General features: G+C 46.1%; 1 protein-coding gene across 4 annotated transcripts in view; it reads left to right on the top strand.

Annotated features, from left to right (window-relative positions):
- Positions 1–22,138, top strand: part of PIMREG (PICALM interacting mitotic regulator) — a 52,955-nt gene that overhangs the window by 11,332 nt on the left and 19,485 nt on the right. For all 4 annotated transcript variants that reach the window (XM_077294391.1, XM_077294393.1, XM_077294389.1 and 1 more), the window contains exon 2: positions 14,783–15,080. In XM_077294391.1, coding sequence (XP_077150506.1) covers positions 14,799–15,080 — 282 coding nt within the window. In that variant the 5' untranslated portion in view covers positions 14,783–14,798. The remainder of the gene's footprint in view (positions 1–14,782; positions 15,081–22,138) is intronic.

The raw sequence follows: 22,138 nt of genomic DNA, 5'->3' as shown, positions 1-22,138 counted from the left end.
AACCTCTCTGTCACTGCCCAAACGATGTCGAGAAATTCCAGCTCGAAGGAACTGTAGTTGTCAGGGTTCCTTTCCGTGGGACGAAGTTTCCTGCTGGCGTAAGCGATTACCCTCTCCTTGCCTTTCTGGACCTGGGACAACACAGCTCCCAGTCCTACGTTGCTGGCATCCGTATACAGTACAAACGGTTGATCGTACTCAGGGTAGGCCAGTACCTCGTCTCCCGTCAGCGCCATCTTTAAGCAAGTGAATGACTCTTCCAGTCCTTCGTTCCAATCAAATGGGGTGCTCTTCCCCTTGGTCTTCTTGGATTGGCCCACCAACAGATCTTGCAATGGCGTGGCCTTCTTGGTGAAGTCCTTGATGAACCTCCTGTAATAGCCTACCAACCTGAGGAACTGCCGGACTTCATGGAGGTTGCTGGGTTTCGGCCAGTCCTTAATCACTGTAACCTTGTCGGGGTCTGGGGCCACACCTTCAGCACTCACCACATGGCTGAGGTACTGCACCTTGGGTTTCAGCAGGTGGCATTTGGATGGTTTCACCTTCAAGCCAAAGTTGGACAGGGCTTCAAACACCTCGGCCAGGTGCTTCAGATGGTCTTCATAGGTCTTGGAGAAGACAATGGCAACTTCCAGATACAGCAGTACGGTTTCAAAGTTCTTGTGCCCCAGACAGCACTCCATCATCCTCTGGAACGTCCCCGGGGCATTGCACAAGCCGAGGGCATGTAGTTGAATTCACAGAGGCCCATCGGCGTCGTGAAGTCAGTCTTCTCCTGGTCCGCCTCCGCTACGGGAACCTGCCAGTACCCACTGGTGAGATCCAAGGTACAGAAGTAGTTAGCAGATTTTAAAGCAGCCAGTGACTCCTCTATCCTGGGCAGTGGGTATGCATCTTTATGTGTAATGCGATTTAACTGCCTATAATCCACACACATTCTCATTGTGCCATCTTCTTAACGAGGACTAATGGAGCTGCCCAGGGGCTACAACTGTCCCTCACTACCCCAGCCTCCTTCATCTCTCGCAACATGTCCTTGGCACACTGATAATGAGCTGGGGGTACAGGACGGTATCTCTCTTTTATGGGTCGATGATCCCCTGTGCGGATATGATGTTGGATCCCTTTCACCTGCCCAAAATCTAGGGGGTGTTTGCTAAAGACCCGTTCGTACTCATGAACCACCCTGTAGGCCCCCTGTTTCTGGTGAGCTGGGGTAGAGTCAGTGCCCACGTGTAATTCCCGACACCAATCTTTCGGTTGCCCTGCGGAACCGTTGTTCTCCGCCGGATCGGACGGGACCAAGGGCCAAGGTGCCTGTATCACACTACTATTAACAGTAAACAGTTTGGCAAGTGTGGCATATTTGGTTAGCTGGACCTCTTCCTCCCCACAATTGAGAACACGTACTGGCACCCTACCCTTGCGGACGTCAACCACCCCTCTGGCTGTCAGGAGGGTAGGCCTATTATCCGAATATACAGGTTCTACTAGGGCCTGATAGTCTTTACCCCTGAGACCTATGGCTGCCCGACACCATATTAACATTTCACTCCTGGGGGGTATCGTAATGGGGTTTGAATCACTCACTGTGACACGACCAATTTCACCACCAGTCAGCTCTACCTGCTGTCTTTGCATTAGGGCCCTGATTTCTTTTTGCAGGACACGTTGTTCAATGTAGCCAGCTGTTTCTGCGACCTGTTGTAATAGGACAATAACTTCTGCAAGACAATTTTCTATAACATTAGTACCAATGGTCATCATGGGATTACACTCACAGCGGTCAATATCAACAATTACAATCCCTTGGGCCTTCAATTCCACCCGCCCCACTTTGATGGTGACCTCTTTATACCCCACTTGTGGCAATGGCTGACCATTACTGGCTATTATGGTGAAATCGTCATCGGGGCCATGAGTAATACCGGTGTCCTCCCAATACCGTCTATAAAGCATGTAAGGCATAGTCGCCACCTGAGAACCGGTGTCCAGCAGAGCGTTCATGGGGATACCGTCGATCACAACAGGAAGAACTGGTCGCCCTCCAACGTATTTGGCTCTCCAATGCTGCGGGCCTGATCTTCCTACTCCTGGGGGTTGGCCCTGTGCCCCAGGGGTTGCTCGTTTAAAGGACAGTACCTTGCAAGGTGGCCCACCTGGTGGCAGCGGCGGCAGATATGTCGTCCGTCCCGATGGAAGCGATCGTCGTCCCTGCCTCTGGTCGGCGGAGTCCTCCTCTGTCGCATCCAGGGGACAGCCTCTGGTCTGGAGGCCAGCTGGATCTTCTCCTTGGGGGCCTCCTGTAGGGACTGCACGGTCCGGGCTAGGGCAGCAACGCTCTTGGTCAGCTCCTGCATCTGGAGGTGGAGTCCTGCAGGGGAGTCGTTCTCTAGGCTCTGGGCATCGGCCTCGGAGGCAACTGGGGCATCCGACGCCACCTCCTGGTGGTATGTGAGAGCGGGACGCCTGGGGGGCACTGCACGGCTGGGCTGTCGCTCTTGTAGTGCCTGGATGGCTTTATCCTCGAATTGCGCAAAAGTCAGATCTGGATTCTGCATGGCCAGGAAGTGCAGTTGACCCCTTTGGTGGCTGCACAGGAGCCCCTCAATGAACCGCTCCTTCAGGAGTTTATCTTCATCTTGCATGCTGCCAGGGTCACTCTGCTTGATAGCCTGCAGCTCCTCCTGGAGGTTAAGGGCCTAGTCCCGTAAGCTATCCTGCGGCCTCTGCTTGCACCCATAGAAAGTCAGCTTAATTTCTGTAGCGGTGCGGGTTTCAAAGGTGGCTTTAAGCTTTGCAAAGACCTGCTGTGCAGTTCCCTTATCCGCGGCGGGCCAGGACTTCACTTCCCTTCCCTCAGAGCCGCCCCAAAGAGTTGGCCTGTTATCATATGAACTTTGAGGCTCTGTCAAGGGATAGAACTCAAGCAGGCTGCAGATCCCCTCTTTAAAGTCAGTTAATGTATGTGACTCTCCAGAGTATCGCGGGAGCCAGGCTGCTCCAGGTAGGTACGGCATGGAGAAGGGCATAATGGCTGTTGTAGCCGCAACAACCTCCGGCTGGCGGATAGGGGCGGCGAGCTCTGCGGCAACCGGCTGTGGTACAAGGCCCGCGGCGGCATCTACTGCGGGGGCCGAAGATGCCTCCGGGTCTGCGGCTGCGACCGCCGCCTCTGCTCCCCCCGACTCAGACATGGCCGCTCCTTCCCCTTGCTAACCTGCTGGAAGTTGGTGTTCCTCTTCCGGGATCATCGCTTTACCGCGTCTTCTGGTTCCGCGCTCTTTTTGGCCAGCTCCGCCCACGAAGCTATGGCTCCTCCCTTCGTGCGCGGCGATGGCGGGTTTTGGCAGCAAATAGCAACACACAGTCTTTGCAATAAATCACGGTTCAAGCACAGTAAATTACTGTTCCAAGGCACACATGACCTGATTCTTCAGGCTTAAGTACATCCTGTTCGTGACGCCAAGATTGGAGCGCCCCCAAACGCAGGGCCGCGGGGTACTCGGTACCGGGCTTCTCTGTCTCAGTTCTGGGGTTGTCACGGTGGCTAGACCCGGTCCGTGACCCTGCTAAGGGGCGTCCTATGAAAGATAAGATGCAGGTCGCGATGAAATAACGAGGACACAGGGTTGCATTCTCTCTACCTCTTTACTGAGGGCTTCGGGATCCTCAATCCAGAGTACTGTTAACAGGGCTGTCTGAGACCGGCCGGTCCGAAGGCACATCCAGAGTTCCCTTTGCAGGTGGAAATCAGTGTCTACCTTCTAGCGCCTGTGTGTTGTAGTACCTCCCTGCTGAGCACCACGGGATAGTCCTCACAACTGTTGTGTATGTTTCTGTTCTTTCTCTCTCTTCGTCCCCCAGATGATATGGCTAGGACGCACCCGTATGACGGGGTAGGCCTGGAGCTATTTTATAGGGAACCTAGGGACGCCCCTCTCCCACAGTTTGCCTCCGTTGTCTTCGTTAGGTGTAATGGTGAGACAGCCAACCTGTAGTTAACTGCCCGGCTGTAGTCTAAAGTAATGCGTGGAGTCTCTTACTTTCTCGGGGTTCCGGCCACCGGCTACGCGCCTCAGAAGGATGTTGCTATTCTTGAGGCACGACCCCTTCTGGTATTATCTCCTTTTTGCTGTATTCCCGTTTCTCACTCTTCACAATAAACCTCGCTTCTTGTCCTTTCCTAGGACTCTGCCAGGATCCCACCCCTGACAGGTCCTCTCTCGAGCTCTTCCCAGCTACTCTCCACCTAACTTCCTGTCCAACCCCCAGTTTTACCAAAGTGTGAGGGGTGGCCTACTAGATAGAACCACTCCCCCTGGTGGCCCGGAGTGTGAAGTGTAATGTGTGTCTGTGATACCTGGTCAGGTGAACTCCTTTAGTGCCATCAGACATACCATCACTCCCCTTAGCGGCGGAGCGACAGTACTGCAACGACCAGGACTCTGGGGCGCTGCAAGAGCTTTTTGGTAAATTACATCTGTGGCGCCCCTAGGGGTATTTGCCACAAAAATAGTTATTGACACCAAATACAAATATTAAAATAGCAAGACTGCACTACCATCTCCGGCCAGAAGGGGGAGCTCCAGAGACTCCCCTTGATCTATTCTGGTCTGAGAAAAGGACTGGCAGTTGGGTTGAGGAGCTGAAAGTGAGAGGTCGTATAACTGAACTCCTAACAGCCCTATGACGGATTATAGGCCCGTGATACCCATAGTAGGAAAAGAGGAATAGAGAAAAAGGACATTGTGAGAACCGGGTAGCAATAACCTCTACCCAGAATAGGCGCAGAGACGGATACCGGATCCATGGCTATATTCATTATATATAATACAGCAACCGGAAGGAAGTGAGGTGATATCAGCTTCACCAGGGTAAGACGCAGCAACAGACACAGAGTTCAGCGGTACTCCCAGAGGGGGTAAGGCGACAAAAAAAGGACTCGGGTTGTCCGTCGAACCAGAGCACAGAAGAGACAGATTGGGTCGGCAGCCAGTTCACAAACAGCAGCAGGGCCATACAGAAACTGCGCATAATAAGAGGTGGAAATCCTGACAGGGTCAAAGTAATTCAGAGTTCTTAAACAGACTCTGGTGACAGTATTGGTTGCAAATCCCTTTTTGTTAAAGTAAACTGGTTAAACGTTTCAGCGCCTCAGTCTTTCATTTGGACAATAGCTATCGATCCAGGCTCGGGGTCATCACAGCTGAGAGGACCTGCTGCTGATCAAGTAAGTGCCTGTTCCTTCATGATATCCCTTACATTGTGCATCGCCTGAGGCCACAGCACCGGGTCAAGCCACTAGTGACATCCCCCTCAAGAGATGGACCTCATTGATCTGGTACTGCGTACCTCAGTCTCCCAGGCGTCACAACTGGCGTCACGAACAGGATTGGGCCAGTCCGTACACCGGGTATTGTGTGCCGTAATTGGAGTCTGAAACTGTGAAAATTTGGATGAAAAATCTTGGAGATTGACTTTGTTAAAGAAAATCCCGTTCCCCATTGAAAACTATTGAAAGTGACTTTTCTCCATTGGTTATAATGGGGTAAAAATGGCCGCCATTCCCTGATGTAATCATCTCATAACCGTTAGGCACAAAACTGTTAATCGAGCTACGTCATTACCCAAGCCCCAGTCTAACTGAAAAACTTCAAAATCCACCATCACAGAGCGTGCGGCAGTTAGAGGCAGCAGGGGGCGTGTCATTGTCATCCTGCTGCACAGAGGAACCAATCTACATTATCTAGACGGAAGCTGGGACCGGAGGGGTCTGGATTAACTAAGGGGGTACAGTATGTCGCAGCACGGAGACACCGCAGCACCCGGTGACGCTAATGCAGCTGAAAGACAGAGTGTCGATAGAGAGCCTGGCAGCGCAGCAGTGCAAGGAGTGGTGCCCATCATGCCGGTGTTGATGCCATATACCCCGGGTGGCCCGTGGCTTCCAATGTATGAAGGTGAACCTAATACCCTTGACGGTTTCAGGGAAAAGATGCTGGCTCATTTTGATATGTTCCCTGTGGGTGAAGCTCAGCGTGTTAGTCTCCTGATGATGCAGTTAAGTGGCCATGCTAAGCGAGAAGTCACGGCATGGGCAACTGATCTAAAAGGTATTGTTGAACGCATATTTGCTGGATTAAAAGCTACATTTGAAACCACTGCCAGCAGCAAAGCTAAAGTACGATTCTTTAATTGCAAACAAAAAGCTAATGAGGGCGTGAGAGATTTTGCCTTAAACCTGCAGGAAGCCCTTAAATCACTTATACTGGCTGAACCAATTTTTAACACAGGAGCCGATAAACTGCTAAAAGATCAATTTATTGAGGGACTCTACACCCCTTCTCACCGGGGGCATGTGAGCATGCTTGTTTTTAAGAACCCTGAATTGACATTTGCCCAATTAAAGGAGAGCGCTATACGTCTCCAGCTGGCAGAGGCACCTCGGGATCAGGATCTCACACAACCCATGGCAGATGCACTTCAGCAACGGGGAATGCCAGTGACATCAGCTACGTCCGGTGCCAGTGCTAAGTCCCTGGGGCCCATTACTAATGAGGCTCTTCAGCAAAAGCTTGACTCTTTAACTGATGTTGTTGCTTCAATGGCTAAAACCATGCAGGAGATGAGAGAACCCAAGATGGAGTTGGCAAACCGTAGAGAGGATGTTCCATGGATGAGGTCCCGGAGATACCCGACATGGAAAGGACGACGTCGTGACCGCTACCAACCGGATGGACAGCCCATTTGCCGCCGTTGCCAGCAGCCAGGCCATTTTGCACGAAATTGTGATTTAAACGGGAATCCCCTGGGAATGCGGGCCGCTTCGCAGGAATGAATTTTCAAGGCCCAACACCCTGGCACGACAGGTACATCGGAGGACGACCCATCATCCCTATCGTGCTTGACGGAATTCCCCTCAACGCTTTGCTGGATACAGGTTCCCAGATTTCATCTATACCATATATCCTTTATAAGAAGTACTGGGCTGAGGTAGATAATAATAATAATAATAATAATAATAATAATTTTATTTATATAGCGCCAACATATTCCGCAGCGCTTTACAACTTATAGAGGGGACTTATACAGACAATAGACATTACAGCATAACAGAAATCACAGTTCAAAACAGATACCAGTAGGAATGAGGGCCCTGCTCGCAAGCTTACAATCTATGAATATATTGATAAAGGACCCTCTGATGTTGAACTAGATATATGGGCCAGTAATGGTAAGTTGGTACCGAAACTAGGATTCAGGGAGATGACCATACAGATTGGTAAAGCAGAATTGAAGAAACAGGGTAAAATTGTCGTTGATGTTGACCGACAGAACTGTGAACCAACTGTATTGATAGGAATGAATGTGTTAGAGAACTGCTTTTCCGAAGTTATTTCTGTCTTACAACAAATTGCTGAAACTGCACGATCCTGCCAGCAGAGAGTTCTCCGGAGGGAAATAAAAGTATTAATGTTAAGGCAACAGATAGAAGTTGCAGGTGGAGAAATCGGCAGTGTGAGGGTGAGTGATCCAACGTCTATTGTAATCCCACCAAAAACAGAAATGGTATGGTGTAGAGCGGCCATTGGTACTAAAGGACGAGACTAATCAAGCCTTAATAGAACCAGCGTACACCGACAGCAGGCCCACTATACTCACGGCACGAGGGGTGGTCGAGGTACATCGGGGACGGGTGCCGGTACGACTTTTGAACTGTGGAGAGGAAGAGGTCACTTTGCCAAGGTACGCTACAGTGGCAAAGTTATATACTGTTGACAACAATGCCATCACAACCGTTGAGCCTTTAGAATCGACCTGTCAGGTGGAAAATAACGGCTCAGATGGAAAATTAGAGGATTGGTGCCAACAGCTAGACGTAGGTGTAGATTCAACACCTACCCATCAAAGACAAGGGGTGTATAGATTAGTGACGGAATATGAACAGGTCTTCAGTAAACACCCATTGGACTTCGGACGGATAGAAGGGGTGGAACATACAATCCCCACCAGTGACCATCCCCCGATAAAAGAAAGATATAGACCCATACCGCCCGCTCACTATCAATGCGCGAAGGACATGCTGAGAGAGATGAAACAGGCCGGGGTAATAAGAGATAGTTGTAGCCCTTGGCGGCCCCTCTGGTGATTGTCAAAAAAAAAGGACGGAACCATGAGAATGTGCGTAGACTACCGGCGGATTAATAACATCACCCATAAAGACGCCTATCCCTTGCCTAGGATAGAAGAGTCCTTGACTGCTTTGAAATCTGCTAATTATTTTTCCACCTTAGACTTAACAAGCGGGTATTGGCAAGTCCCTGTGGCTGAGAGAGATAAAGAAAAAACGGCATTCACCACACCAATGGGTCTAAGCGAATTTAATCGCATGCCGTTCGGACTCTGCAACGCATCCGGTACTTTCCAGCGACTGATGGAATGTTGCCTCGGACACAAGAACTTCGAGACCGTCCTCCTGTACCTAGATGATGTGATCGTCTACTCAAAGACTTACGAACAGCACTTAACAGACCTGGCAGAGGTGTTCGAAGCCTTATCCAAGTATGGTATGAAAATCAAACCATCCAAATGTCACCTTCTCAAGCCAAAGGTACAATACTTAGGGCACATCGTGAGTTCGGAGGGAGTAGCACCGGATCCCGAGAAAATAACTGCCATAAGGGATTGGCCAAGACCTACCAACGCAAAAGAAGTGAGGCAATTCTTGGGATTAGTGGGTTACTATCGTAGATTAATAAAAGGATTTACCAAATTGGCAGCGCCCTTGCAAGATACTTTGATAGGGCAGACGAAGAAACCTTCAAACCGAAACCCTCCTTTTCAGTGGAACGACGAAAGAGAAGACTCCTTTGAACAACTAAAGAAGGCACTAACCGGAGAAGAAGTTCTGGCGTACCCGGATTACCATCAACCTTTCATCCTCTACACCGATGCCAGTAATGTGGGATTGGGAGCGGTGCTGTCACAAAAGCAAGAAGGTCGGGAGAAAGTCATCGCCTTTGCAAGTAGAAAACTCCGGCCTACTGAAAGAAATTTTGAAAATTATAGTTCCTTCAAATTGGAGCTACTGGCAGTAGTTTGGGCTGTGACTGAACGTTTCAAACACTATTTGACCGGTGCAGAATTTATTGTCTATACTGACAACAATCCATTGACCCACCTAGACACGGCTAAATTAGGAGCGTTAGAACCGCGATGGATAGCCCGGTTATCTAATTACAACTTCGTGATCAAGTATCGAGCAGGTCGCAGGAATGGAAATGCCGATGCCCTATCCCGGATGCCACACTTGAGAGATGTAGAAGAAGAAACGGGGGAGCTTGAAGAAATTGAACTACCAGCCTTTCATCAGCCCAAGGTAAAACATCGTCAGTCAAATACCTATCAGAAACAACAAGAAGTGAATTTTAATCCGTTAGCACACCATAGATGGGCTGACACCCAAGATAGCAATCCGGCTGTGAAGCTAGTCAAGGAACTATTGACTGAGCAAAGTGTATATCCCGATGAGGATGCCCCAGAAGAGACGCATCAACTCTGGAAAGAGAGAGGCAAAATGTTCCTGTATCAAGGGAAACTCTGTAGAAGATACACCAATCCAAAAACACATGAATTGGTTTGGCAGATTATCGTGCCTAAACAAGATGTGAGGATGGTCCTCGAGGCTTACCAATATGGTGCTGGTCACTTTGGTTGGAAAAAGCTAGAAGTACTTCTGAGAGAAAGATTTTATTGGGTCGCGATGAGAAAATCAATCGAACAGTGGTGTAGAAACTGTGGCCCGTGCAACCTCAGAAGGAACGATCAAAAGAGCCAAAGAGCACCACTGCAGCCCATAATCACCAAACAACCACTTGAACTGGTAGCCATGGACCACGTGAAGTTGACACCGAGCCGGTCCGGTTACGTCTATGCCTTGACCATCGTGGATCATTATTCGCGCTTCTTGGTAGTAGTACCTGTAAAAGATCTGACTGCAAAAACAGCAGCCAAAGCGTTCCAAACGTACTTTTGTAGACCCCATGGATATCCGGAACAGGTTCTCACTGACCAGGGTACAGCCTTTGAATCAGAGCTCTTCAGAGAATTCTGTAATATGTATGGTTGCAAAAAGATCCGGACGACGGTCTATCATCCGCAAACAAACGGCTTATGTGAGAAGATGAACCATATTGTGATAGACCTACTACAGACTTTACCTGAAATGGAAAGGAATCAATGGCCAGAGAAATTGCCTGACTTGGTGGATCTGTATAATGTCCCGGTGAGCTCTACCAACTGCACCCCAGCTTATCTTATGCGTGCAAGACCCGGCCAATTGCCAATCGATCTAGAAATGGGAATTCTGAAACCAGACGCAAAAGTTCAAGACTCCAATTGGGATGTCGTACGGCAAAAGCAGTATCGCCAAGTGCAAGAGAGTGTGGAAAGAAGCCTCCAGCAAACCAGAGAAAGACAAGAGCGAACTTTCAACCAGAATGCTCTAGCAACTCCATTAAGACCGGGTGACCAAGTACTCAAGAGGAATCGTCGAACCAATAAACTGGATAATCAATGGGAAGCCGTACCCTACACAGTTTTACCAACAAGAATGGATAATCCTAAAATGTGTCTCATTAGCAAAAACGGAGGTTTAACATCTGTACTAGTGTCAAGAGACAATCTTAAATTTTGTCCGGAAACGCTGAAAGAGACAGAAGTTGTCCAGCCAGAATCAGAAGTTATTCAACCTATACAGGTTCAACCAGTAAAAGAAAAAGAGGAGGAAATGTATCACACCTGTATAGGAGACTTTCCCAAAACCCTACTAACATACCATGGTGCAATAGTGGTTCCCATGGTGGCCTTTTATCCAACACCGAATCCAATATTAGAAGTCCCAAGACAGGAAGAGGTTGACCCCGTACTACAAGAGGTTCCAGGTCAGGAAGAACAGATTCCTGATCAGAGTGATCCCATTCACGGTGGACTTGCCAACCCCTTAGTGGTGGAATTATCTTTAGCAGAGAGGGCAGATACTATATCCGCAGTAGACAGAAGTACACCACATAAAGAGACACCGCTATTACGTAGATCCCAGCGTAGTACCCAGGGTCAATTACCGGCCAGGTATGCGGATTACCAACTATAAGACTATAGTCATTGTTATCGTTCTGTAACGTTTAAGCCCAGTACCTACAAAGACTTACCTGTATGAACTTTTTGCATATTCTTGAACTTTTTATCAGCCCGGAAACACTAAATCAAAGCTCCGGAAAGACTGCTTTGTGAACTTTGCTTCCTAGTACCTTCAAGGATAGAACTGTATTAATGGACGCTATTTGAAGTGACTTTTTACAGAATTCCATTTTTTTTTTTGTTTCTTTGAGTAGTTTTTGTAACTTTTCATTTTTAAGACTCTGTACATATCAATTGTTATTTCAAAATGTTATCATCCCACAGTCCCGGAGTACTGTTCTTGACTAAAGGTACCTTCACACGAAACGACTTTGTAACGATATCGCTAGCGATCCGTGACGTTGCAGCGTCCTCGCTAGCGATATCGTTTCGTTTGACACGCAGCAGCGATCAGGATCCTGCTGTGATGTCGCTGGTCGCTGAATAAAGTCCAGAACTTTATTTGGTCGTCCGATCGCCGTGTATCGTTGTGTTTGAAAGCAAAAGCAACGATACCAGCGATGTTTTACACTGGTAACCAGGGTAAACATCGGGTTACCAAGGGCAGGGCCGCGCTTAGTAACCCGATGTTTACCCTGGTTACCAGCGTAAAAGTAAAAAAAACAAACAGTACATGCTCACCTGCGCGTCCCCCAGCGTCTGCTTCCTGACACTTACTGAGCGCCGGCCCTAAAGTGAAAGTGAAAGCACAGCGGTGACGTCACCGCTGTGCTGTTAGGGCCGGAGCTCAGTCAGTGTCAGGAAGCAGACGCTGGGGGACGCGCAGGTGAGCATGTACTGTTTGTTTTTTTTACTTTTACGCTGGTAACCAGGGTAAACATCGGGTTACTAAGCGCGGCCCTGCGCTTAGCAACCCGATGTTTACCCTGGTTACCCGGGGACCTCGGCATCGTTGGTCGCTGGAGAGCGGTCTGTGTGACAGCTCCCCAGCGATCAAACAGCGACGCTGCAGCGATCGGCATCGTTGTCGCTATCGCTGCAGCGTCGCTTCGTGTGAAGGTACCTTAAGGGGGAATGTGGCGCCCCTAGAGGTATTTGCCACAAAAATAGTTATTGACACCAAATACAAATATTAAAATAGCAAGACTGCACTACCATCTCCGGCCAGAAGGGGGAGCTCCAGAGACTCCCCTTGATCTATTCTGGTCTGAGAAAAGGACTGGCAGTTGGGTTGAGGAGCTGAAAGTGAGAGGTCGTATAACTGAACTCCTAACAGCCCTATGACGGATTATAGGCCCGTGATGCCCATAGTAGGAAAAGAGGAATCGAGAAAAAGGACATTGTGAGAACCGGGTAGCAATAACCTCTACCCAGAATAGGCGCAGAGACGGATACCGGATCCGTGGCTATATTCATTATATATAATACAGCAACCGGAAGGAAGTGAGGTGATATCAGCTTCACCAGGGTAAGACGCAGCAACAGACACAGAGTTCAGCGGTACTCCCAGAGGGGGTAAGCCGACAAAAAAAGGACTCGGGTTGTCCGTCGAACCAGAGCACAGAAGAGACAGATTGGGTCGGCAGCCAGTTCACAAACAGCAGCAGGGCCATACAGAAACTGCTCATAATAAGAGGTGGAAATCCTGACAGGGTCAAAGTAATTCAGAGTTCTTAAACAGACTCCGGTGACAGTATTGGTTGCAAATCCCTTTTTGTTAAAGTAAACTGGTTAAACGTTTCAGCGCCTCAGTCTTTCATTTGGACAATAGCCATCGATCCAGGATCGGGGTCATCACAGCTGAGAGGACCTGCTGCTGATCAAGTAAGTGCCTGTTCCTTCATGATATCCCTTACATTGTGCATCGCCTGAGGCCACAGCACCGGGTCAAGCCACTAGTGACATCCCCCTCAAGAGACGGACCTCATTGATCTGGTACTGGGTACCTCGGTCTCCCGGGCGTCACACATCATTCTACTGTTTACTGTAAAATGGAATGATGACTAAAAAGAAAACACAGTACCTACAGTTAAATATGGTGGTGGTTCAAAAATGTCTTGGGGTTGTTTTGCTGCCTCTGGTGCTGGGTGCTTTGAATGTGTGAAAGGCATAAAAATTTGAAGATTACCAAAAGGATTTTGGGTCACAATATAGTGCCCAGTGTCAGAAAGCAGGGTTTGCGTCATAGGTCTTCCAACAGAACAATGACCCCAAATATTCTTCAAGAAGCACCGAGAAATGGATGGAAACAAAGCGCTGGAGAGTTCTGAAGTGGCCTGTGATGAGTTTGGATCTGAATCCCATTGAACACCTGTGGAGAGATCTTAAAGAAGTTGGACCACTTCTTGTCATACCCCACACTTGACAACGATAAATTTTTTTTAAAAGGCTTACACTCGCCTGTGCCGGCGCTGTTTCTGCGGTGTTGTCACTTGGTCTCCCTGGGGCACCCGTGGTGGTTGTGACACATGAGCCCAATCAGCACTGGTGGTACTGTCCACATCTGTCAATTGAACATTTAGAGGAAGTCAGGGATCAGCTGCAGCTCGAACTCCCTCTTCAATTCGACAAAAAGACGGGGGGCATGACGCCAGCGCTGTTTGGGCACCGGGCTCACATGTCACAACAACCGCACAGGTGCTGACACCGCTGATACAGTGCCGGCACGGGAGGTCAGTATAAGCTTTATTTTATCTAGACCAAACAGTTTAGATCAATAAGGGGTTTTCCTAGTATTGAACGACCTCTTTAAAATTTCTGGTGGGAGAAGGCACCCCTCATATGAGAGATCTGGAGCAGTTTGCAAAAGAAAAGTTGTCGAAAAGGAGACTGAATACACATGAACTCATCAGCTTTCTCACTATTTAGCTGGAGTCCTATTAATATCCAAATTATGCAGGCATTCTGACATGGATTTTCAAAGTAAATGCACCAGTCTCAGGGAGATCTAATTAATAACATATACAGTTTATATTGTGAACTTTTCTACCAATCTGGTACTTTCTGCTAACCTGCCTAAAAGGTATGGAAATGGTCTCTGTCTGTCATATATATTGTCCAACATAAATGTAGTAGTCCATAAACTTGGGTCTACTGACTGAACTGAGCACCATAAACGGCTGCCTGTAATGTACAGTTAGTCCTCGGGTTACAATGGTCTCGAGTTACATCGTTTCGTGGTTACAACGCTTTATACGAGGCCTCGTTCCGACTTACACGGTTTGCGTCGTAAGTCGAACTACATGCAACTACGTGCAGTGGCAGAAGAATAGAGTCCAGTACTGTACACTGTACCCGGTTACAAGAGGAAAACAAGTCTCCTGCACGCCATAACACCCTAATTATGTAGGGTACTGTGTTGGGATAGGTGTTTGGATAGGCTAAGTGTTTGCAGTACTGTACTGTTATTATGGTACAGTACTGTATGAATGTATGGTCCGACTTACATCGAAATTCGGTTTACGACGCCGTGTAAGAACGGATCAACGTCGTAAGTCGAGGACTACCTGTAACTGGATATTGATTGATCTCCATCACTAACTGGGCCAGACAATCCATCTCTGGGGCATACAAGTAAAATGCTAATAGTTTCCTGCACACATGACTTTCACCTTTTATTTTATTCTCTATTTTCCAGTGTCTATCAAAAAAAGATGTCTTCGATTTTTCAAAGTGTTGGTTGGAGGAGTCACGATGTATTGGAAAACATTGATGAACAGGACAGTCCTCAGCCTGACAAGTTCAGGAAAAGGCCGTCGTCCAGCTCCCTTAACACTGTGCGCATGTCCCTGCGGAAGAGGATGCCGCTAAAGCCGGTGGAAATCAACATAAATGCTGTTCCTGACTGGAGCAGGGTGGGAATGAAGGAGAAGCGGCGCCCCCTACAGTCCATGATGACAGTTACAGCTATGAACGTGTTTGAAGCCATGTCAAAGGTAAATGTTGTAGGAAGTTTTTTTTAACCCTTTCACTGAGCCGAACTTTCCAAATCTGTCAGTCTGAATCTTGCAGCATATCCCAGTTACTTTTTTTGACACATTGCACTTTATACCATTAGTAAGTTTAGGGCAATGTTTTGCATTTATTTATACAAATATTTGAAATTTGATGGAAATTGTGAAAAATTAAAAATGTCAAACTTTAAATACTATTACAATTAAACCAAATAGTCATACCATACACACAAAAAAGTTAATAACGTTTCCCATATGTGTGCCTTACATCAGCATCAGTCTTCATTGTCTATTTATTTTGTTAGGTTGTGTAGTTTTTAATGTTAAATGTAGACTTTAAGTCCATTGAGTTCAGTCTATGACCTTACATGTTGGTTGACCAATAGGAAGGAAAAAACCCTATGAGTTTGTTGGAAGGTTTAAACCAGACTGACTTTCAATGTTAATAGAGGAACAATCAGAATGGGCTAAGAAAAAAATCCCCTAAAATTATACTTACATTTGAGGATTTATAAAGTTGAAAAAATACTCCCAAACAAAACAAACCAAAAATTTGTGCAAGCATTAAAAATGTATTCTGTGGTACATGCTTGTTTGATATCCCTCAGTAGTTAGAAATGGGCTCTCTGCATAGTGATGGGTGGATATCTTGCAAGTCTCTTGTCTGATCAGAACTCGCAGCCAAACATGGATGAATTATCAGAATGATTCAAAAACGACACAAGCATAAAAATGTTACTTACCCCCAATGCAACTCATCTCTATGGCAGTATGTCCTTGAGGCCAAGATCACCTTCTGATAACAGGGCTGTGGAGGCCAAACCTTTGACTCCTCCATTTCCCTGACTCCACAACTCTGACTCCCCAGCCCTCGTCACTACTGAGCATGAGCATAAAGTGCAGCACAGATTCATCTCCACTAAACGATGAGATCCTTAGATTAGGAACAGAACAGACATTTATAGGACATTTCAGAACTTTCCCAATTATTAATCAGACTCCACCAAAATGAACACTCTGTGACTCGGAAGCCAACTTCACAGCACTGCCTGAAGAACCACCATCTGGAGGAGAAATGTGTTTAAATGCTACATATGAACTGATGTTAACTTCATAAAAATATGATAGATACGTGTATTATTTGTAGTTTGGACCATACCTTGTGGATCGGCCATTTATGGAACTTTTGTATAGTTACATTTATCTTGAGAAACTATCCACTCTAGTTCATGTGACCTATTCGAGATGCTACATGTGAAAACTTGAGTATCTTGTCATGTATTTCTCATATTTTCTTGAAGGAATAACTTATATTGTGTAACATGCTGTGAGGAACAGTCATTTACGGAACAATTGTCCTGCAACACTAGTGACTTTGGTACATGCTTTTGTCTATAAAATATAAAATATATATATATATATATATATATATATATATATATATATATATTATATACATACACTCACCGGCCACTTTATTAGGTACACCATGCTAGTAACGGGTTGGACCCCCTATTGCCTTCAGAACTGCCTCAATTCTTCGTGGCATAGATTCAACAAGGTGCTGGAAGCATTCCTCAGAGATTTTGGTCCATATTGACATGATGGCATCACACAGTTGCCGCAGATTTGTCGGCTGCACATCCCAAAGATGCTCCATACAAGGCAGGATGGATCCATGCTTTCATGTTGTTTACGCCAAATTCTGACCCTACCATCCGAATGTCGCAGCAGAAATCGAGACTCATCAGACCAAGCAACGTTTTTCCAATCTTCTACTGTCCAATTTCGATGAGCTTGTACAAATTGTAGCCTCAGTTTCCTGTTCTTAGCTGAAAGGAGTGGTACCCGGTGTGGTCTTCTGCTGCTGTAGCCCATCTGCCTCAAAGTTCGACGCACTGTGCGTTCAGAGATGCTCTTAGGCCTACCTTGGTTGTAACGGGTGGCGATTTGAGTCACTGTTGCCTTTCTATCAGCTCGAACCAGTCTGCCCATTCTCCTCTGACCTCTGGCATCAACAAGGCATTTCCGCCCACAGAACTGCCGCTCACTGGATTTTTTTTCTTTTTCGGACCATTCTCTGTAAACCCTAGAGATGGTTGTGCGTGAAAATCCCAGTAGATCAGCAGTTTCTGAAATACTCAGACCAGCCCTTCTGGCACCAACAACCATGCCACGTTCAAAGGCACTCAAATCACCTTTCTTCCCCATACTGATGCTCGGTTTGAACTGCAGGAGATTGTCTTGACCATGTCTACATGCCTAAATGCACTGAGTTGCCGCCATGTGATTGGCTGATTAGAAATTAAGTGTTAACAAGAAGTTGGACAGGTGTACCTAATAAAGTGGCCAGTGAGTGTGTGTGTGTGTATATATATATATATATATATATATATATATATATATATATATATATATTTTTTTTTTTCTGTATCCGTTCAGGATTGACTTCTGAATGTTGCCATATTTACAAGAACCCAATTTTTGTCACATGAGCTTTTGTCTATCTGACGTCATTGCTGGTTGTGATAGATATTGTGTTATGTATAATTTGGCCAGACAAGCACTAGGATTAGCACAGGGCTAGACCTCACTGAGCAGTGGTGCCATTGCGTGTTTTGAGTCTAGGATGCCAACCTTCGTGGTCAGGCAGCTGGTCAGACAAGGTAGTGATGGGGTATCCACCATTGATAATGTAGTGTCCAGGTATTGTTAATTTTGAACATTAATCACTGACCTTAGATTGTTTTTAATAAATAATAATTTTTTATATAAAAGCGCCAAAACATTAAAAAGTGATATAAATTAGGTATCGCTGTAATCGTACTAACCCGAAGAATAAAACTGCTTTATCAATTTTACCATGTGCGGAATGGTATAAACGCCCCACCCAAAAGAAATTCATGAATTACTGGTTTTTGTTCATTCTGCCTCCCAAAAATCGTAATAAAAAACGATCCAAAAGTGTCATGTGCCCAAAAATGGTACCAATAAAAACGTCAACTCATCATCAAAAAACAAAACCTCACATGACCCTGTGGGCCAAAATATGGAAAAATTATAGCTCTGAAAATGTGGTGATGCAAAAACTATTTTTTGCAATTAAAAGCGACTTTTAGCGTGACAGCTGCCAAACAGAAACCCGCTATAAATACTAAATCAAACCCCCCTTTATCACCCCCTTAGTTAGGGAAAAATAATAAAAAGAAAAAAATGTATTTATTTCCATTTTCGCATTAGGGTTGGGGCTAAAGTTGGGGTAGAGTTTGGATTACGGTTGGGATTAGGGTTAGGGGCGTGTTGGGGTTAGGGGTGTAGGTAGGGTTATGGTTGGGATTAGGGTTGGGGCTAAAGTTAGGGTTGGAGCTAGAGATGGGGTTAGGGTTTGGATTACGTTTACGGTTGGGATTAGGGTTAGGGGCGTGTTGGGGTTAGGGGTGTAGGTAGGGTTATGGTTGGGATTAGGGTTGGGGCTAAAGTTAGGGTTGGAGCTAGAGATGGGGTTAGGGTTTGGATTACGTTTACGGTTGGGATTAGGGCTGGGATTAGGTTTAGGGGTGTAGTTAGGGTTAGGGGTGTGTTGTGGTTAGGGGTGTAGTTAGGGTTGGGGTTAGGGGTGTGGTTATGGTTAGGGGTGTGGTTAGGGTTGGAGTTAGAATTGGGTGGTTTTCACTCTTTAGGCACGTCAGGGGCTCTCCAAACGCGACATGACGTTCGATCTCCATGCCAGCCAATTTTGCATTGAAAAGACAAACGGCGCTCCTTCCTTTCCGAGCTCTGCCATGCACCCAAACAGTGGTTTACCTCTACATTTGGGGTATCAGCGTACTCAGGACAAATTGCACAACAACTTTTAGAGTCCAATTTCTCCTGTTACCCTTGGGAAAATAAAAAATTGGGGGCGAAAAGATCATTTTTGTGAAAATAATATGATTTGTTGTTTTTACGGCTCTACATTATAAACTTCTGTGAAGCACTTGGGGGTTCAAAGTGCTCACCACACATCTAGAGAAGTTCCTTAGGGGGTCTATTTTCCAAAATGGTGTCACTTGTGGGGGGTTTCCACTGTTTAGGCACATCAGGGGCTCTCCAAACGCGACATGGTGCCCGATTTAAATTCCAGCCAATTTTGCATTGAAAAGTCAAACGGCGCTCCTTCCCTTCCGAGCTCTACCATGCGCCCAAATAGAGGTTTACCCCCACATATGGGGTATCGGCGTACTCAGTACAAATTGTACAACAACTTTTGTGGTCCAATTTCTCCTTTTACCTTTGGTAAAATAAAACAAATTGGATCTGAAGTACATTTTTTGTGTAAAAGTAAAATGTTCACTTTTTTTTTTTTTTTTAACATTCCAAAAATTCCTGTAAAGCACCTGAAGGGTTAATAGACTTCTTGAATATAGTTTTGAGCTCCTAGAGGGGTGCAGTTTTTAGATTGGTGTCACTTTTTGGTATTTTCTATCATATAGACCCCTCAAAGTGACTTCAAATGTGATGTGGTCCCTAAAAAAAAAAAAATGGTGTTGTAAAAATGAGAAATTGCTGGTCAACTTTTAATCCTTGACTCCCTAACAGAAAAAAGTTTTGGTTTCAAAATTGTGCTGATGTAAAGTAGACATGTGGGAAATGTTACTATTAAGTATTTTGTGTGACATATCTCTGTGATTTAAGGGCATGAAAATTCAAAGTTGGAAAATTGTGAAATTTTCAAAATTTTCACCAAATTTCCTTTTTTTTCACAATTAAACGCAAGTAATATCAAAGAAATTTTACCACTATCATGACGAACAATATGTCACGAGAAAACAAAGTCAGTATCACCGGGATCCATGCAAGCGTTCCAGAGTTGTAACCTCATAAAGGGACAGTGGTCAGAATTGTAAAAATTGGCCCGGTCATTAACGTGCAAACCACCCTTGGGGGTTAAGGGGTTAAAAGCTTAACAGCCTTTTTAAAAACCACTTCAAGAAAATTGACAAAGCTTATATTTTTTAGAGATCTATTCAATTTTGAAGTGACTGAGGGGCTTACATATTCGACAACCCCCCAAATTGATACTATTTTTTAAACTATACGCCAAAGTGTTCAGAACAGGCGGTTTGCTAATCCTTCAGGCGCTTCACAGATATTAATACAAAGTGGAGTGAATGAGAGGAAAAATTATATTTTTTCCACTAAAATGATGCTAAAATCTTAGCAGACCCCGAGGCATTACTTGGACTCGGATTGCCATGGCAACCATAGGATCCACACTGGGGTGGGTGGGTGGGGGGGGAGGGAGCCCTTCCCTGTGTTAACCATCTAGATGCCACTGTTGCAATTGATTGCAACATCTTTATGGCTTAACGGGCCATGGTCAATGCAAAAACAGTTCATGGCCGATTCATTAGGGTGTTGCCTACATTATGCAGCTGACATCTGCTGTACTTTCACCCATCATGAGATGCTATTCTCTTATCTTTCAGATCAGTAAAATAGCTTATTGTTGTTGGCCAGGGAATTGCATACATTTCCAGTAATTTCTAGATGTCAGGCCCACCTATCTTCTCGTTTTTTCAACCTGCACAAAAATGTATGACTTGATGACCCTTTCTATTAAATGGGAGCCTTGTAATACTGCAATTGCCCTGTAGTGGGCGCCCTCCGCTCTTCCACAGTGTTAAAAGCAGATTATGGGCATTGGTGAAGCAGGACCCTCTGTGATCGGGTGATTGCTGGGTGACATGTGTCCACACCTTTACACTATATTACCCCCTCCCAGTGGAGAGAAAATAACCTGGAATCATGGTGTTAGATGACACAGATGGGTAGTAGCTTACATCTTTTACAGTGGTGTAGTACAGGCATGAAAACGTCATTGACTGATGTCTGATGCCTTCTTATATTTTTTCATTACAATGGGAAAAATTACAAAACATGGATGCCTTTTGCTTTCTGATTTTTAAATGGCATTTTATAAATTGGGTACCAAGAAGTATCGTTTCTCCTTGCAGAGAGTGACATGTTAAGCATGTCAAGATGAGGAGACTTAATGCCGCATGGCTTGTTAAAGGCTCGACATTGTTAGGATTTCTACTTCCAATAGGTGGCACTAAAGTTCTAGTCCTCTTCCTCTCTGAAGAGACAATTTGAATATAAATTTGGTAAAAAGTTAACAAGTGCGTATGAAACCCACTTTTCTGAATGAGCCTTTACTGACCGGTGCCTCCCTTTACTCTGAAAGCCGCCACCATTGCGTTTCTTTCCTTTGAGCATCCCTGCAGACATCAAATCTGCACTAAGACGTGGGAATCACTTGACCTGAACCCCTTAACAATTCAGCCTAGTTTTGCACCTAATGATGCAACTTTCTTTTTTTTTCTGCATTTTGATAGTATAAACCTTGCTAAAGGGAACCTATCACCCCCAAAATCGAGAGTGAGCTAAGCCCACCAGCATCAGGGTCTTATCTACAGCATTCTGGAATGCTGTAGATAAGCCCCCGATGTATCCTGAAAGATAAGAAAAAGAGGTTAGATTATACTTACCCAGGGGCAGTCCCAGTCCGGTCCGATGGGTGTCGCTGTCCGGTCTGACGCCTCCTATCTTCATCAGATGACGTCCTCTTCTGGTCTTCACGCTGCGGCGCAGGCGTACTTTGTCTGCCCTGTTGAGGGCAGAGTAAAGTACTGCAGTGCGCAGGCGCTGGGCCTCTCTGACCTTTCCCGGCGCCTGCGCACTACAGTTCTTTGCTCTGTCCTCAACAGGGCAGACAAAGTACGCCTGCGCCGGAGCCGCGGCGTGAAGACCAGAAGAGGACGTCATTGTAAGAAGATGGGAGGCCCCGGACCGGACTGCGACACCCATCGGATCGGACTGCCCACCCAGGTGAGTATGATCTAACCTCTTTTTCTCACCTTTCAGGATACATCGGGGGCTTATCTACAGCATTACAGAATGCTGTAGATAAGCCCTTGATGCCGGTGGGCTTAGCTCACCCTTTATTTTGGGGGTGACAGGTTCCCTTTAAGCCTTAAGCTTACCGTAGCTTCCATTGT

This window comes from Ranitomeya variabilis, chromosome 3 (genome assembly GCF_051348905.1).
Source record: "Ranitomeya variabilis isolate aRanVar5 chromosome 3, aRanVar5.hap1, whole genome shotgun sequence".
Classification (NCBI taxonomy): Eukaryota; Metazoa; Chordata; class Amphibia; order Anura; family Dendrobatidae; genus Ranitomeya; species Ranitomeya variabilis.
Note: the sequence above shows the minus strand (reverse complement) of the source record. Positions and strands in the feature narration are given on the sequence as shown.